Source organism: Sorex araneus, chromosome 3 (genome assembly GCF_027595985.1).
Source record: "Sorex araneus isolate mSorAra2 chromosome 3, mSorAra2.pri, whole genome shotgun sequence".
NCBI classification, from domain to species: Eukaryota; Metazoa; Chordata; class Mammalia; order Eulipotyphla; family Soricidae; genus Sorex; species Sorex araneus.
The window spans coordinates 165,535,024-165,554,306 of NC_073304.1; the positions used below are offsets into that span (position 1 = coordinate 165,535,024).

At 42.8% G+C, this 19,283-nt stretch overlaps 1 protein-coding gene across 1 annotated transcript in view; it reads left to right on the top strand.

Moving 5' to 3' along the window:
- DLAT (dihydrolipoamide S-acetyltransferase) overlaps positions 1-19,283 on the top strand; it is a 32,459-nt gene that overhangs the window by 7,118 nt on the left and 6,058 nt on the right. Inside the window, exons 6-12 of the mRNA XM_055133817.1 lie at positions 2,212-2,399; positions 3,721-3,874; positions 10,605-10,672; positions 12,241-12,333; positions 12,679-12,786; positions 16,241-16,356; positions 18,461-18,623. Of these exons, the coding sequence (XP_054989792.1) occupies positions 2,212-2,399; positions 3,721-3,874; positions 10,605-10,672; positions 12,241-12,333; positions 12,679-12,786; positions 16,241-16,356; positions 18,461-18,623 (890 nt within the window). The remainder of the gene's footprint in view (positions 1-2,211; positions 2,400-3,720; positions 3,875-10,604; positions 10,673-12,240; positions 12,334-12,678; positions 12,787-16,240; positions 16,357-18,460; positions 18,624-19,283) is intronic.

Consider the following 19,283-nt stretch of genomic DNA (forward strand, 5'->3'; position numbering starts at 1 on the left):
CTGATACAAAAATCAGAATAGAGGGCTGGAGTGATTATACAGTGGGTGGGGTACTTTACTTGCATTTGGCTGTCTAAGGTTCAATTCCTGGCAGCCTGTATGGTTCCCTGAGCCCTCCAGAAGTCATCCTGGAGCACAGAGCCAGGAGTAAGCACTGAGCATCACTGGGTGTAGCAAAAAACAAAAAAATCCTTAACAGAATAGCCATATGGTATGTTTCCAATATTGAGACATTTCTCGTGATGCTTAGTTGAAATTATACATAAAAGATGGGTATACATACACTTGCATCTTCGGTACGATGGGGGATACACAACACTACCCATAGCTTACTCCTGGCTCTACTCAGTGATCACTCTTCACAGTGCTCAGGGGTTTTGTGCTGCTAAGGATTGAACCAGGGTTGGCTATATTCAAGGCAGGTGCCATGGCCATTATACTATCTCTCCTGGCCGTCTTAACATTTTCACCCACAGGATGGAAGGGAGGTTTACTGTCTCCCACAATCAGGTTCCCTAAACATACCTTATTGAATACTGATCCTCTGGGATATAGAAGCATTTCTCAAAGATGTGTTTATCAAGGACAGAGAAGTAAGTTTGTCCTTGATTAACAGTGCCACAGAAAGCGAAGCCCTAAAAGGCAAAAGTTGGCCTTTGACACTGGCTTCTTATTTGGCGTAGTGCCAAGTATAACCTCTTTGGACAGCTCCAAGGAGGCTTTTAGGGATGTAATCCCATAGCAATAGCCAACACACTTTCTCCTGTACTTAGTGTCCATTAGGTCCTGGTCTAAGTGGACAGTTGATATCTGTTGGTACATAAATGCCACCTTGATAGGTCTGCATAGGGACTGACCTTAGAGATGAAGTGAGTGGGTCGTGGAGGGGATTCCAAACAGTGCCCAGGAGGCCTAGATAGAGGTGCCTCCTAGTGATTCTCATCCAGAGCATTGCTGCTTGTGCTTTATATCCCTGCACTGTCGGGGGTGAAGGAGTGGTGGGGGTGGTGTGTGTGTGTGTGTGTGTGTGTGGCAAAAAAGGTTTTATTGAAAGAAATTTACTTAGAGATGTATGAGAGGAAAGAAAGAGAAGAATTCAAAAGAGGACATGGATTTCTAAAAATGCCTGGGCCAGAGATAATTCTTTTTTGTGGGGCACACCCAGCAGTACTCAGGGTTTACTCCTAGGCTCTGCACCCAGTGATCACTACTGGAACCCAGGTTGGCTTCGTGCAAGGCAAGCATCCTCTCTACTATCACTCGAGCCCCAGAGATAGTCTTTTTTTTTTTTTTTTTTTTTTTTTGCTTTTTGGGTCACACCTGGCGATGCACAGGGGTTACTCCTGGCTCTGCACTCAGGAATTACCCCTGGCCGTGCTCAGGGGACCATATGGGATGCTGGGATTTGAACCCGGGTCGGCCGCGTGCAAGGCAAACGCCCTACTCGCTGTGCTATCTCTCCAGCCCCCCCAGAGATAGTCTTAAGAGTGCCTTTTAGAACTAACCTTTTTCTGAAGTCTGTCCTAGTTTGATTGAACAGGCATACATTGCTTTGTACTAAATACTATTTCTAAGTACATAAAAATACGAATTATTCTTCATAACATTTCTGTGAAGTGGGTACTACTACCCCATTTTTTCCCTAGGGGTCATACTCGGTGGTGTTGGGGGGTAGGGCCACACTCTGCAGGGCTGGAGGCACCCATCTGATGCTGGTTATGGAGCTCAGGACCTTGCCCATGCTAGACATGCTTACCCCTCCCCTGCGCTGTTACCCCCATTCAGTAGGTGAAGAGCGAAACAGGTAAATCACTTTCAACCATTATGTAGTTTGAAGAAGAAGATCCTTTACTTAACACTGTATTTTGAGGGGCTAGAAAGATAATCCAGGGTTTAAGATATGTGACCAGGTGCTGGAGCAATAGCACAGTGGGTAGGGCGTTTTTGTCTTGCATGCAGCCGACCGGGTTCGATTCCCAGCATCCCATATGGTCCCCCGAGCACTGCCAGGAGTAATTTCTGAGTGCATAAGCCAAGAGTAACCCCTGTGCATCACCAAGTGTGACCGAAAAAAATAAAAAAGATATTGTGACCAAACCACGTTTTATCCCTGGCAGTGCGTCTTCCCTGGGAGCGGCCCCTCTGTTTTGTGTTTGGTGAGCTGGCAGTCCTTGAAATTCTGTAATTTCTTTTTTTCCCTCTGCATTTAAGGTTTTGAAGTACAGGAAGAAGGTTACCTGGCAAAAATCCTGGTTCCTGAAGGCACAAGAGATGTCCCTTTAGGAACTCCACTCTGCATCATAGTAGAGAAAGAGGCAGATATACCAGCATTTGCTGACTACAGGCCAACTGAAGTTACTGACTTAAAACCACAAGTACCGCCGCCTACCCCACCCCCAGTAGGTATTCTAGAAAGGAGGGGACTTTTATCATACTCCTTTCTAAATTAAGGGAATTGGATTAGATAATACTTAAGTTCCTTCCAGCTCTAAAATTCTACAAGGAAGGAGATAATTAACACATGTGGAGATCACTAGCATGTGAGATCCTAGCATGTGTGGGACTATACCATTCACCAGTACTTAATAGTTTGATTCTTGAAATATTTTTCTTCATAGTCTCTCAAGACTTGCTGAGTATAAAATTCAGGTTACTATTTTTCTACTCTGGGTATGGATATGTATGATTGGGGAGGGTAATACTTTGTTCCCTGTTTTCGATAGAACGTACTATGAAATGTCTTGCTGTCAGTGGTCTTGATATTTACATGTTATGGTAGGTTAAGCTTATATATATTTTTTGTTTTGTTTTGTTTTTGGTCCACACCCAGTGATGCACAGGGGTTTCTCCTGACTCTGTATTCAGGAATCACTCCTGGTGGTGCTCAGGGGACCATTTGGGGTGCCTGAGATCGAAGTCAGGCGGCTGGCTGTGTACAAGATAAGAGCCTTACCTGCTGTGCTTTCTCTCTGTTCCCTTATATTTTGTGACCGTGATATAACATGTCCTTTGTTGCATAGAATTTAGTCTTAACACCAGATGTTAGTGATTTTTCAACCATTGGTATGTACTTGGACTAGAGCCAATTTATAAGATGAAAAGGTTGAAAAATCTCTGTAATAGACACATGTATGGAGCTTAAGCATTGATAACACTAGACTTCTGCAGATGCTAGATTCAGAATAAAATATACACTTCTATCAGAAATCTTGTTTCTGACTAGTATGATTATGCAGAGCTGGCAGGTATGAGTGCTGGCTGATTTCTTAACAAACTTTCAACGTAGGATCTTGTTGATTTATTTCTTAAGGTACTTTCAACATGGAACCCTCCAGCATAATTTAGAATTTTGAAATTAGGCTTAAGTAAAAGCCAAAACCATGCTGGTGAAGTAAGAGAATGAGAATAAAGACAAGGCAAGAGATTAAAATGAAGAAAGGCTCTAAGGGTAATAACCATATTACATGCTAGATCTTGTCTGATCTTGGAAGTTAAGCAGATTAATACTTAGGTTATAAGATATTATATACTGGTTAGCAGAATTCCACTTTGTGGCCTTTGTTATCATAAAATAAGGTAATGACTTTTTTTTTTTTAACTGTTCATTGCTTTGTTGGTGGAGTAGGGGAAAAGAGGAGAAAGTTAATTGGATTAAAATTGCTTATTTTTCATGCTTGTCTTTGCAGCTGTGAATTAACATTTTGTAACTTTTCTTAAAAGATGGCCCCTGTTCCTCCAACTCCCCAACCTGTAGCCCCTACACCTTCAGCCACACGCCCAGCTACTCCCGCAGGACCCAGAGGAAAGGTGTTTGCTAGCCCTCTTGCAAAGAAACTGGCTGCAGAGAAAGGGATTGACATTACTCAAGTAAAGGGTAAGTTAAAATTTCCTTTTGAAGATCAGGAAGTATAACTCTCACAGTCATTTGAAGCAGAATAGTGGAGAGAACGATGAAGGAAGGAATAAAGAACTCTTTTGTTGCTATCAGAGTCGGAAAAGTTTCTGGACTTTACTGTGTCTAGGATTACCTGTGAGCTTTTAAATTTTTTGTTCATGGGAACCACCTATTGTTGGTGAAAGTATAATGTACTTGTCCAGCAAGGTTGGGATATAGGACTTGATCATAGCCTTTTGGTAGGTAGGAGGGGGGCACACCCAGCTTTATACAGGGATCACTTCTGGCAGAGCTCAGGGGATCATATGTGGTTCCAGGGATTGAACCTGGGTTAGCCGCATGTAAGGCAAGCATCCTACACACTGTATTATTGTTCTGACCCTTGATTATGTAGTATGAAATTTCTGTTAGTGTTCAGCTGACAGTTTAGTTATACAATAATATTGGCATAATTTGTAATAAGTTAAAATTACAAAATTCATGTAAAATTGAACTAAAACTTCCTGAAGACATAGAAAAATGTCTTATCTTTTTCTTCCTGGTAAGAAAGTAGAACTTAGTGATGGAGTCTTCAATACCATATCATTTAGGGATTAATCCTGGCTTTACTACTGTTTTATGGAATACATCTTTAGATGAGTTAGCCTAAAATACTTTAGGTGATTTACTAATTTTAGCATTTAAAATTTAGTGCTTTATTATTTTAATTTTAGTGCTTATCTAAAATTAGGTGAATTAGTTAACCCATCTCTTTTTCTCTGTATAAGAGAACTTCACATTTCCCTGCATGTTGCTGGGTGTGGTCCAAACTTGCTCCTCCCAAAATAAAATAACTTAAATATTAAGAAATAAGTTACAAACTAGTGATGTACATGTACATACATATATGTATGCGTGTGTATAAAATGGATGTATGTTGAAACAAGCAAGGTGCTTAGAGCATATCTAGGATATATAAAGTACTCAATTCTTGTTAGCTTTGTTGGTGTTGCTGTTATTGTCTGACATGTAAATAACTTTGGGAATTGGAAGTTAACTCAGTAGTAGAGTGTATTATGCTTCACTGCTATATGAAGCCTTGGATCAAATATCCCCAGCACCCCTCTTTTTTAAAAAAAATAGTCTGAATGAAGGCTAATACTTAAGGTAAGGAAGTTAAGATACTTACTTGAAAAGGGGAGAAATTACTGTCTTGGAAGCTTGTTTGATGTGCTAATTGCCACATTTAAATTACACAGTCCTTGGGGCTGGAGAGATAGTACAGCCCATAGTGCGTTTGCCTTGCATGTGGCTGACCCAGGTTCAATTCCCAGCATCCCATATGGTCCCCTGAGCACTGCCAGGAGTAATTCCTGAGTGCAGAGCCAGGAGGAATCCCTGTGCACTGCCAGGTGTGACCCAAAAAGCAAAAAAAAAAATTACACAGTCCTTTCCCTTTTGGGTGTTTTTTTATTTTTTTGCTTTTTGGGTCACACCCGGCGATGCACAGGGGTTACTCCTGGCTTTGCACTCTGGAATTACTCCTGGCAGTGCTTGGGGGACCATATGGGATGCCGGGGATCGAACCCGGGTCGGCCGCATGCAAGGCAAACGCCCTACCCGCTGTGCTATCGCTACAGCCCCCTTTTTTCTTCTTTTTTAATAAGTGCTTAAGGAGCATAACGCTGCTATGTGAGCATCACCTAATGGATCTCTTTATAGTACCTTAAGATGCTTTTTAGTACACACTTGGATCAGCAGTGTGGTTGACGGTGCTGAGGGAGCCCCCTAGAGCCATCCAGCCATGCTTGGAAATCAAACTCTTGGCCTCTCCATGCAAGGCATACATTTCAGCCCTTTAAGTCTTTTAAACAGAACATACAAGGCTTTTTTTTGTTTTGTTTTGGGGCCACACCCTGCAATGCCCAGGGGTTATTTCTGGCTCTGCACTCAGGTATCACTCCTGGGGGATCATATTGGATGTTGGGGATTGAACTCGGTTGGCTGCATGCAAGGGAAGGGCCCTACCCACATTACTTTTCTATTCTCTCTGGCCCCTCCTTACATAATACCTCTTGAGTAATAAGTATCCTCCCAAAATTGTAAGTTGACTTAAATACTAAGAAAGAAACAAAGGGATACTAGTGACTACATTTTTATGTGTGTGTTTATATGTGTGTTTGTGTGCACATATATAGAGTTACTTTCCCCCTCACTTCCTTTTACAATGTCCAGAGGTTGCATATTTGGTCACAGTGTGTTTGCATGCTTCAGTTTAGGTATGTTAGCTTGGGGATCTTAGTGACACTGGAGCTGGAATCTCAGTGAGATTGGGTAGTACTTGAGATTGAACTTGAGACCTTCTGCCTGCAAGGCAGTGCTCTACTACTGAGCCATGTCCCTGGGACCAGTTCCTGGGACTTTTTTATTTTTAGGCCATACCTGGCTTTGCCCAGGGGTCACTCTTTGGTAGTGCTCAGAGATCCATATGTGGTGCTGGGGATTGAGCTTGGGTTGGCACTTTACCTGCTATACTATTTCTCCAGTACCAGAATTGCTTTTAAGACTGGGAGGGTTGTTGAAGATCTTTCAGATGAGGTGATAGTTGATCTGATATGAAAGATGAGGAGTCATCTGTTAGCTAGCCTGATAGTGCTCAGGGCTTATTCCTGCAGTTATTGGGACCATATGTGGTGCTGGGAATCAAGCCTAGGTTGGCGTGGGTGAGGCAAACGCCCTACCTGCTATACTATCGCTCAAGCCCCACCTCCTTTTAAAATATTGTTTTGAGGGTTTGTGGTTCTTGGAACACCGAAGTGGTATAGCAGTTGATCTAATGTCTTCACATGGCAGACATGGGATTCAGCCCTTTTTTAACTAATTTAAAAAACAAAAACAAAAGCACCCTAAACTCAAGCTTTTATTTTTTTTTTCTTTTTTCTTTTTTTTTAAAAAAAATTATTTATTTATTTATTTTTTAATTCTTTTATTAATTCACCATGTGGAAAGTTACAAAGTGTTCAGGTTAAAGTCTCAGTTATACAATGCTCATCCCTTCACCAGTGCATATATTCCACCACCAAGAATCACGATATACCTCTCCCCTTCCCCCCACCTCCCCAGCCCCCCACCCCGCATGTGTAACTGGTAAATTTCACTTTACTTTCACTTTACTTTGATTACATTCAATATTTAAACAAAAAAATTCACTATTATTGATTTGGAGTTTCTCCCTCTAAACTCAAGCTTTTATATGTACACTTGGGCAAGCGTCAGGAATACTTTTCTAATATGCTTTAGAAACTTTAGATTCTTGTTGGCTTTGCACGTGGTCAACCCAAACTTGATACCTCGTTCAGTCCTGGGCACTCCCAGGAATGGAGCAGTCCCCGAGCACTGCTGGCTGTGACCTCAAACCAAACAACAAAAAACATTTAGTGTTCTTCGTTTATAATTGAGAACTAAGTGTTGATAGGACTAACATACTGTTAATTATTTGCCAGATCTATGTAGTGGTGTTATCTTTATGTGTGTGTCTCCTATGACATGTTAATCAGTATTTTGGCACCTTGGTAGGGTCTGTAGCACTGTGCACACACATCACCTTTCTTTTTGCTGGGTGCCAGGCAAATTACTTTGAGAAGCACTTGAGTATGATGCTTAAAGCATGCAGTTTGTTTTTAAAAACTTAATCAGATAAGGGGATGGAGTGATGGCATAGTGGGTAGGGCGTTAGCCTTGCACGCAGCCCCAGGTTCGATTCCCAGCATCCCGTATGGTCCACCAAGCACCACCAGGAGTGATTCCTGAGTGCATGAACCAGGAGTAACCTCTGTGCATTGCTGGCTGTGACCCAGAAAGCAAAAACAAACAAACAAACACCTTAATCAGATAATCTTTCAATTTAGTCATCAATGTAACTCTGAGAGATGATAGTATTCCCATGTATGATGTTAAAAAGAAGACTCAGAGATTTTGTATTTTGCTTACAGTCACATAGTACCTGTCTTATAATGGCGTTTTGATTTGGACATATCCCTTGGCATTTATTTAATATAGTCTGACCCTTTATCCATCATGCTAAGAATGAGTTATGCTCATGCTTCATTAAAGCTGACATAATTATAGTCAAGTGTGTGGGGAAAATACCAAGGCAGGATTCTAATTGGTAAAAATCATGTGTATGATTACCTTACTTGTTTCTTTGCTGCTAAAAGGTTAAAATTGTCTCAGATTTAGAATACTTGGGGCTTGGCAAAATGGTATCGGAGCTAAGGCACTTGCCTTGCTTGCAGCTGATCTTGGATCTATCCTGGGCAATGTTTGGCTTGTTCCCTTGAGCACCACTGGAAGTAGCCCCTGGGCACTGCAGGTTTGGCCTAATTTCTTACCCCCAACTGATAAAATGTTGGGGACTCCATGCCAGGCTGTTTTCACTCAGGGCCCCCCAGAGGGGTGTGGGTGAGAATCCTCCCCGCCCCAAGGTATATACTTCTCGGAGAGCCTGGCAAACTACCGAGAGTATCCCGCCCATATGGGCAGAGCCTGGCAAGCTACCCGTGGCATATTTGATATGCCAGAAACAGTAATGATAGGTCTCATTCCCCTGACCCTGAAAGAGCCTCCAGTCTTTGGGAACGACCAGTAAGGAGGTGCTAAAATCTCAGGGCTGGGAGAATAGAGACGTTACTGGTGCCCGCTCGAGTAAACCGATGAACAACGGGATGACAGTGATAACAGTTTGGCTTTTACTCTTCCAATGCATGCATTCCTTGTTTCTCTCCTGCTCGTTCCCTGTTCATATGGGCTGCCACAATCAGGCAGAAATTGAAGGACTTTTTCCTTGGTCAGCCCTGTACTTTCTATTGCGAATCTAGTATTTTTCTCTTTATACCACCTTGCTTTGTGCTGCTCTTGTGCCTTCTCAGGGAGCTAGGCAGAAGGATTGAAAAGACTTTCATGAACTTTTTATGTTCTTGTTGGCTTTGGTGGTTGGCATTTGGACCACAACTGGCGGTGCTCAGGGACTTCCCCTTGGCTCTGTGCTTAGCGGTTACTCCTGGTGGTACCCAGGGAATTATATTTTGTGCTGGGGTTGGGTTCTGTGGTCTGCTTCATGGCAGGGCAAGTCCCTTAATCCCTGTACCTTCTCTCCAACCCAGGTTTCAAATAAATTCAAACAGAAAACTGTGGCTGAAGTTTAGCATCAGGCAGATGTTACTATAGCTTTCTGTCACTTCAGTGTCTTCATGGGAAGTTATGGTATACAGTTTTTGTTACCTATTTTTTTCCTATTTGTTTGGTTTTTATGTGGGGAAGCCACACCGGGCAGTATTCAGGGCTTATTCCTGGCTTTGTGCCCAGGGATCACACCTGACAGGGCTTAGGGGACCTTATGTGGTAACAGGGGTTGAACCCAGATCAGGAGTGTGCAAGGCCAGTGCCTCACCCCTGTACTATCTCTCTGACCCCCTTGCAACCTCTTTTAGAGCAGATGAAGACAAATCCTCATCAACCCAGTTTTTATATTGTAGGAAAGAAGTTGGGAGTTAGTGCTTATAACCAGAATCCTTTCAAAAGCTTGCCTTGGCTCTCTTCTATGTACAGTATTAAGAAATAGCAAGGGAATAAGAACCAGCCAATGATAATAGACAATGAGGCAGCCTATAGAACTTCTTTGCTTACTAGAGGTGGGGGTTAAGAGAGCTGTTTCTGTATTTTTCATAGGAACAGCTGTGGAGGGAAGCTGACACTATGGTGGTGGGTGTGGTGGAACAATGTTTTATATCTGAAACATTACTGTTAACGGTGTTGTACATCACAGTGCTTAAATAAAAATTAAAAGAAAAAAACAGACTTTTGCCTCGGAGGAAGGTGAATCAAATTTGACCAAATCTTTTTCTAGAGCTGGGCCAGTATGGAAATATTTTAATAACTAAATTCTGAATCTCTTTAGAGTTAAGGATTATCTACTTGAGTCTAAGTTAAACCTAAGAGTTTGTGGATGGGAGGAAGGACATTGAATTGAATGAAAAAGAACTTGGAAGATCTTTTCTCCTGTGTGACATTGCACCTATTTCCTACAGTCTCTGACACAGGCCAATTTAGAGCCTTGGCTTCTGTGAGAAAGCTATGAATGATGGAGACCACATAAGAAACGAGTGTTTCTAAAGATGAGATAATTGTAGGTGAGAGCTATTCTTGCCATTTGGGGATGAAAAGGTTTATCTGATGTATGCAGAGCAATAGTTAATGTAGATCTGTTGGCATACAAATGGAATTTGTTGTAGTCAAATGTGCCTAGAAAGCAATGAGATCATACTGTGGCTCAGAGAGGGCCTTTTGAATCTAGCCAGAAGGGAAAGCTAGAATTCCTTTGGAGGGATAAATTGTACTCAGCATTATGCTTATGCTGGTATGACCTATTTTAAAAAGTAAAATTCATGAAAAAAATAAAACAGAACTTAGACAAATCTGTAAAGTAATAAATATAAAAGAATAGTTGATAGAGTTGAAAGAACGCTGTAGACTAAGCAAGAGAACTTAATTAAAATTAGCCATTGACAAAAGCTAGTACGCTTAGGGATCAGTGATAGGGGCAGGATTAAGGTAGTGATCTCTTCAGAGGGTTTTTAGTTAAACCCCCGGGAGAACGTACACTGAAGGATCATGGTGTTTGGCTGGGACTAGCAGCATGCTCTCTTGTATGTGATATTTCTCTCTCTTCAAGGGACGGGACCAGAAGGCAGAATCATCAAGAAGGACATTGACTCTTTTGTGCCTTCCAAAGCTGCTCCTGTGAGTTACATTTTGCTCTTTTCTACCCCCATTAGTTTGTTCCTGCAGAGTGCTTTGTGTTATGCTGTCAGGAGCCTTTCACAATTACTTAGGAATAGCTTAATCAGGACTTTTGCCATTACCTAATCTCTATGGCTAGCAGTATATACATATGGAGATGATGTCATTCTTACAAAAACAAGTATGATATACTGCAGTGACGTGCATTCCAGATATTTTTTGAAATTAGATTTTTTTCCTAACAAATTCTGTTTCTTTAATTTAAGGCCCTCTTTTGGAGTTGTGTGTCAGGAGGGGTGGAAGGGTTGCACATCTGGCAGTGGCTGGGTCTAATTCTGGCTCTGCTCAGCTCTCTGCTTGAAGTCACTCCCAGTGGTACTTGGGACCATGCATTACCAGGGAATGAAGTTCGGACTCCAGTATATAAAGCATGTGCTTTAGCCCATTGAGCGCTCTCTGTCACTCCAAGGCTCTGTTTTTACTTAGTTTGATTTTTATTTTCTTTAGGATGGTTGGGTCATGCCTTGTTAGTGTTTAGGGCTTACTCTTGGCTCTGCTCTCAGGGATAACACCTAGTGGGGCTCGGGCCTTATGGTGCTGGGGATGACCCTGGGTCAGATGTGCGCAAGGCGCCCTACCCACTCACTGTAGTCTTTCTGACCACTGGGTACTGCTTTAGTTGGAAAGATTTTTCATTGTTTTTACACTATTCAGGAATAGGGTTTACTTATTTCTTATGTCTTTCAAGTTGAACAAAGCAAGTAGGGCTGGAGTGACAGTACAGTGGGCAGGGCATTTGCCTTGCACACAGCTGACCCTGGTTCGATCCCCGTATCCCATATGGTCCTCTGAGCAAAGTACTCTTCAGGAGTAATTTCTGAGTGCAAAGACAAGAATAACCCCTGAGCATGGAAGCCAAAATAAGTAAAGGAAGCAAGTGATTTTTAGTCATATTCTAGTTTTTTGGCCATACCTGGCAATGCTCAGGGCTTACTCCTGGCTCTGTGGTCAGAAATCACACCTGCAGAATTTGGAGACCATATGGGGTGTTGGGATTGAACCTGAGGCAACTGCATGCCAGGCAGATGCCCTATCTCCTGTACTATCTCTTAGGCCCCTTTAAGTACAAAATTCTGACATAAACTAATCATTAAACATACTCTGGGGTTGGAGAGATAGTTACAGCAGGCAAGGTGCTTGCTGGTACTCAGTTGACTGTGTCCAGTTTCTGGTCCACATAAGATCCTCTGGGTACTTCCAGGAATGATCCCTGAATATAGAGCCAGGAGTAAGCCCAGAGGCGCACTGCTGGGTGTGTACCAGAAACCAAAAAATAAACATACGCTGGCACAAAGAAAAATGATAATGTGACAGAATTCTAAGTACTGAAAACTAGCAATAAAGAGTCTCTCTTGCTATGATAGAGGCTAAAAATGGCTAGAAACTGCTATTTTTTTTCTGTAAGTGTTTGAATTTTCCCTTTTCTGTCTGTAAGAGTCACTAACCATTTCTGGTTCCTTCTGCTGAGATTGTTCCAAATTGCTAGGAACTTCTTTTTCTTCCCATAGGCCCCGGCAGCTGCTGTGCCTCCCCCGGCTCCAGGAGTGGCACCAGTTCCTACAGGTGTCTTCACGGATATCCCAATCAGCAACATTCGTCGAGTAAGAGTACTCTATGAATCTGGATATGTTAGCCATTATGGGCATTTTGCTCCATTTATTTGATAGCTTCCATAAGTTGGAACATTGATAATAACTTTATTTAGGAAATCTAAGACAATTAATTTAAGTGATGCTTGATTTAGCCAACTGAATACTTGGAATAAATGAATATTGTTCTGATTCAATACCATTAAATGAAATTAAGTTAAGGTGCAGTTATCCAAGGTCCAGTTCTAAGAATGCTTGAGGTCAGTTTAGGGGGGGAAGCAGGAAGTAGGGGCAAACACCCCTGAATCAGCTAAGGTCTCATCTCAACATAATTGCTCTTTTATCTCTTTGTCTTAGGTTATTGCACAGCGGTTAATGCAATCTAAGCAAACCATACCTCATTATTACCTCTCTATTGATGTAAATATGGGAGAAGTTTTATCGGTGCGGAAAGAACTCAATAAGGTAAAAGGTCTGAAAATTCTAGCTCTGTATTCTAGAAGTCTTGTTTTTCTCCACTGAACACCTACATTTTGCCCCACATCATGTTACAGTGTGCAGGTTGTTGATGATGGAAAGCAGTTGCTTCCTGTCCTTGCCCCTCCCCCCATTTTTAGCCTCTTTGGCTCTCCAGGAACCTAGTGATTGGCTCAGTGTTGCTGGGGCCTTTGGAGGTGCTTGGGAGGGCCACAATGTGCAGGGACTGAATTCAGGCTCTGTACATGTGAGGCATGTAGCTACCATCTTAGCTCTGTTAGACCTTTAGAATGTTTTTTTAGTTACCAGGTCTTGAACCCAGGGCCTTAGACATACAAGGCAAGTGTACTACCTCTGATCTATGGTTCCTGACCTAAAAACCTTTTTGGAAGTTGTTGGAAAGATGAGGAAGCTTGGTCACATCAGCAGTGCTCAGGAGTGACCCCTAGAGATGCTTGGGGGATCACATTGGTGCCTGGCATCGAACCGTGCTCTGCTGAATGCCTGGCATATACCCTACTGCCTGTACTGTCTCTCTAGCTTGAAGTTTCTACAGTTTGTTTTTTTTTGGGGCTTACTTGTGGGGGGGGGTTGGTTGCCACGCCCAGCAATGCTCAGGGGTTACTCCTGGATCTGCACTCAGGAATTACTCTTGGCAGTGCTCAGGATTTGGGGTAACCAGATCAAACCCAGGTCTGTTGCATGCAAGGCAAGTGCCCTACCCACTGTGCTATCTCTCTGGCCAAGGAGTTTGTATTTTTTTTTCTTTTTCTTTTCGTTTTTTTTTGTTTTGTTTTGTTTTGTTTGGTTTTTGGGGTTAGACCTGGCAGTGCTCAGGGATTACTCCTGGCTCTACACTCAGGAATTACTCCTGGTGATGCTTGGGGGACCACATGGGATGCCTGAGATCGAACCTGAGTTGCCCATGTGTAAGGCAAGTGCCTTACCTGCTGTACTCAGCTGTACTATCTCTCTCACCCTGAAGTTTGTACTTCCTTAATTCACCCATTGCATCAAATCTCGTTGTGATAAAAATGAGTTAATGGGGGACCAGAGATATAATATGGCAGGTAGAGCACTTGTCTTGCATGAGGACAACCTGGGTTTGATCCCTGGCATCCCATATGGTCTTTCAAGCCTACCAGTGATCCCTGAGTACAGAGTTGGGAGTAAATTATGAACACCACAGTGTATGGCCAGAGAGAGAGAGGGGGGGGAAGGGGAGGGGGAGGGGGAGGAGGGAGGAGGGAGGAGGGAGGAGGGGGAAGGGGGAAGGGGGAAAGAAAAGGAAAAGGAAGGAAAGAAAGAAGTTGACCAGGGGCTGGAGTGATAGCACAGTGGGTAGGGCATTTGCCTTGCATGGCCAACCCAGGTTCGATTCCCAGCATCCCATATGGTTCCCCAGCACCGCTAGGAGTAATTCCTGAGTGCAGAGCCAGGAGTAAACCATGAAACCACAGCGTATGACCCAAAAAAAGAAAGAAAAAAGGAAGGAAGGAAGGGAGGGAGGGAGGGAAGGAAAAGAAAAGAAGTTGACCAATTCAGAATCTGTACTACTTGATGTATTCTTTTTATAGTTACCATTTCTTTTTGGTTTTGTAGTATGCTGCTTTCTAGAAATTTGTCTGTTTCAACTAAGTTATCCAATGTGTTCACTTGTGGCTGTTCATGGTGTTACCTAGAATTTTATTTCATAAGGTAGACAGTAATGCCCTGTTTCATTTCTCACTATGGGAGTTTGAGTTTTCTTTTTCAGTCAAGCTAAATTTTATTATCTTTTCTTTTTTTTTTTTTTTTTTTTTTTTTTGCTTTTTGGGTCACACCTGGCGATGCACAGGGGTTACTCCTGGCTTTGCACTCAGGAATTACCCCTGGCCATGCTCAGGGGACCATATGGGATGCTGGGATTTGAACCCGGGTCGGCCGCGTGCAAGGCAAACGCCCTACCTGCTGTGCTATCTCTCCAGCCCCCGAAATTTTATTATCTTTTCAAAGGACTTCTGTTTTTCGGGGGCTGGAGCAATAGTACAGCGGGTAGGGCATTTTGCCTTGTACATAGCTGATCTAGGTTTGATCCCTGGCATCCCAGGTGGTCCCCTGAGCACTTCTAGGAGTAATTCCTGAGTGCAGAGCCAGGAGTAACCTTTGAGCATCGCCAATTGTGACAAAAAAAAGAGGACTTTGGCTTTATTTTTTTGGGGGGTGGGGTGGGGTGTATGCTGGTCTTATTACTGGTTCAGTGCTCAGGGATCACTCCTGGCAGGGTTCATGGCAGGGAACCATATGTGGTGCTGGGTTCAAACCTCGGTCAGTTGTGTGCAAGGCAAGTGCCTTACTCACTGTAACTATGGCTCTGACCCAGGACTTTGGTTTTTTCAGATGAATGAAAGTGCAAACCATCACTGGGTGTAGTGTGCTTAGCAGGAAACTATGAGTCTTAATTTTTCTTTTTTTTTTTTTTTTTTTTGCTTTTTGGGTCACACCTGGCAATGCACAGGGATTACTCCTGGCTTTGTACTCAGGAATTAGTCCTGGGGGTGCTCAGGGGACCCTATGGGTTGCTGGGAATTGAACCCAGGTCAGCTGTGTGCAAGGCAAATGCCTTACCCACTGTGCTATCACTCCGTTCCCAAAACTCTGAATCTTTAAAGGCCTACATTAAATAAAGCCGACCTGAGTTCGATTCCTCTGCCCCTCTCGGAGAGCCTGGCAAGCTACCGAGAGTATCGAGCTCGTGCGGCAGAGCCTGGCAAGCTACCCGTGCGTACTGTATATGCCGGAAACAGTAATAATAAGTCTCTCAGTGAGAGACGTTACTGGTGCCCGCTCGAACAAATCGGTGAGCAACGGGATGACTGGACTGGACATATTATATATGCTCCTCCACATCTTCACACTTTACTCAAGATTGAAAGGTTTTAGCCTTTAGTTTGATTGGTTTGGGGCAAAGTTTTGGTTATATGTATGTTTTTTTGGTTACACGTATGTGTTTTTTTTTTTTTTTCTGTTTCAATATTTTGGCTTTTTGTTTTGGGCCACACCTATGGTACTGGGGAAGGGAGGGCTATTTTCTTCTCAGTGCTTGGGAAGCTCCCAGTAATGGTTAAGAGTCTTTGTGGTAGCTGGGATTAAACCTGAGTCTCCTACATTCACTGAGTCCTTTGAACTGTCTCTTCTGCCCATTTATTTTTGATGGTTTGGGTTTCTTTATGCCAGGGACTGAACTTGGTGCTTATCCAAAGTTTGCATGTATTCTCCCCTTTGCTGAGCTATATCCCTAACCCTGAATTGCTTTTTATTTGGAAGAAGAGAATTTAAGTACAATGGGACTGAGAATCACAGGGATTGGCCCTGCATGCCTTTTCCTCTCCAATCAAAAAGAAAAACAGGAAAAAAAAAAGACAGAGAAAAAGAAAAACAGTATGGCTTATTGTCTTTGCAGGCATTAGAAGGAAAAAGCAAACTTTCAGTCAATGACTTCATCATAAAAGCTTCAGCTTTGGCATGTTTGAAAGTACCAGAAGCAAATTCTTCTTGGCTAGACACAGTTATAAGACAGTAAGTATCATGTTGCTGGGAAAAGCTATACATTCATCAAAAGTTTGTGTTATTTTAATGAATAGAAGTATAGAGGGCTAGAAGAAACAATATCAGGGAGATAACAAGTGGAAAGGTTTGAGAACAAAAAACTATAATGAGATAGTGCTAAATTCAGTAAAGACCATAAAATTCAAGTAGTTCAGTAAATGGAAATACATGTATAGACAAGAGAACAATGCAATGTGGTATTGATTGTACTTGCTGCTGGTGGACAATGAAAGGTATTTCCATATAAACTATATGTTCATATATAAACTGTAGTTGCAGTTGTCTTTTTCTTCCAATGGAGGGCGGGTTTGGGCCACATCTGGAAGTGGTTGGGGGCTATACCCAGCTCAGTGCTTGAGGAACCATGTGTCGACAGGGTTCATGAGCAACTTAACCTCTGTGTTATCTCTCCATCCCTAGACAGATGTCATAAAATATTGTATATTTAGTACTACTTCAAAATTAGTCATTAGGGGGCTGGAGCGGGTAAAGTGCTTGTCTTGCCCAAACCCCATGTGGGCTTAATCCCCAGCTTCCCCTATGGTCCCCCTGTCACTTCCAGGAGTGATCCCTGAGTGCAGAGCCAGAAGTAAGTCCTGGGCATAGCCAGGTGTGGCCCCTCCTACCTCCAAATAGTCATTAGATACACTGCAAGATTTTTGTTATTGATCTAATACAGAAATATACGTATCACAGTTTTTAAAGTAGTTTGAGTTTCAGTATAGTTTTGTGGAAATTTTTTATAATTTTAATATTTTACTCTCAGTTTTAAAAAGGCCCCCACCATGTAGAAAAGAGGGATTCTTCCCTTCATGTTTTCTGAGCACACTACTCAAGTATCCCACCCCATCCTGCATCCTGAGCACTTCTGTTTCTCCCAAATTGCACCCTTTATCCTCCACTCTTTAGATTTCTGTTGGGGAGGGTGGTGGTTTGGTGGTGCTCAGCAGCTATTCCTGGCTCTGCTCAGGAATGTTCCCCAGCAGTGCTTGGTTCCAAGGATTGAACCTGGGTTGGTAGAGTGCAAGGCAAGCACCTTAACCCTGCTGCTGTGCTGTCTAGGCCCCTCAGCTCTACTTACAAGCTCAGAACCAGCCAATCCATTTCCTTTCCAAATCCAAGGAGTGCTTTGTTACTGAACACATAACTTAATTCTTAATATTTGGCCTTTTCCACCCCCACATTCATCCTTTTCCCCCCACATCTATACCCATGGAGGCAAATGGGGAGAAGTTAAAAGGTGCATGTATGACGTTTCTCATTATTGAGCCACACCTGGCAGCGTTCGGGGCGATACCTGGCTCTTTGCTCAGGAGTGAGCCCTGGTGGTACTTTGGGGACCATTTGTGGTGATGGGGATTTGAACCTGGGTTAGTTGCATACAGTGCAAGTGCCTTAACCCCTGGGCCCTTCATTCTTTTTCGGTGTTGGTTTTGGTTTATGGACCACACCTGACTGTGCTTATGGCTTACTGCTGGCTCTGTGCTCAGAGATCACTCTTGGTGGTGCTTGGGAACGGTATGTGATGCCTGGAATCAATTCCAATTTGGCCACTTAAGGTAAAAATGCCCAACCTGTTGTACTATCACTCTGGGCCCCTTCATTTTTTGTTGTTGTTTTGTTTTTGGGTCACACCAGGTGGTGCTCAACCACCAGGTGGTTTACTCTGCATTCAGAAATCACTCCTGGTGGGCTCAGAGGAGCATATAGGATGCTGGGGATAGAATCTTGGTCTGCTGTATGTAAGGCAAGCACCTTAGCCACCGTTTCTCAAGCTTCCTTAATTCATTTTGAAAGTACAAGACAAAGGATTGGGATGTAACTTAGTGGTAAAAGCATGTGTTCTGCATGTACAAAGATCTGGGTAACTCCCTGGGAAAACAAAAATGAAAATAAAAAATGTAAGAACAGTTGCAAGTCAAGGAGAGGGAACAGCAAAATAAAAAGCCAGAAGAGAGAGCTCTCTGGCATAACTAGCACAAGCTGAGGTAAATGTTGATGTTCCTGCTTTACCTTAGTTACAGCTCTTAATGCGTACCAGTGATTATTGAGATTCTTTTTTCTATTTCAATAGAAACCATGTTGTTGATATCAGCGTTGCTGTCAGCACTCCTGCAGGACTCATCACACCTATTGTATTTAATGCACATATAAAAGGACTGGAAGCCATTGCTAATGATGTTGTTTCTTTAGCAACCAAAGCACGAGAGGGGAAACTGCAGCCACATGAGTTCCAGGTGAGATATTATTTAATTATGTTGAGAATGTTAAGAATTAAGTTATTTGTGATGAAAAGATAGTATAGCATGCTGTCAACCGAGGTTCAATCCCCAACACCACTGAGTACCAGAGTGTGGCCAGCCTTCCACAAAAAAGAAAGAAAAGGGAGGGAGGGAGGGAGGGAGGGAGGGAGGGAGGAAGGAAGGAAGGAAGGAAGGAAGGAAGGAAGGAAGGAAGGAAGGAAGGAAGGAAGGAAGGAAGGAAGGAAGGAAGTTAGTTATAGGAGAAAGAAAGAAAATTATAGGAGTCACAGAGATTGACTTAATGGACTGGAGCACCTGCTTTGCTTATGGGAGGCCTGGGTTTGATCCCTGACACCACATAGTCACCAGAATGTTGTCCCCTGTGGCCCCAAAACAAAATAGCAGGAACAAAAACATTCATTGTTGCTGGAAAATACCAGCACTGCTAGGGTATGCAGTGTCAAGCTCTCTTCCATTTTAGCCACATCCCTGGACCACACCTAGTGGCCAGTGCTTACTTCTGACTCTTATGCTTGGGATCACTATTTACAGCACTTATGGGACCATATATGGTGCTTGGGGATCAACCTTCAGTTTGTAACATGCAAGACAAACACTTTAACCCCTGTATTGTCTCTTCAGCTCTGAGAATTT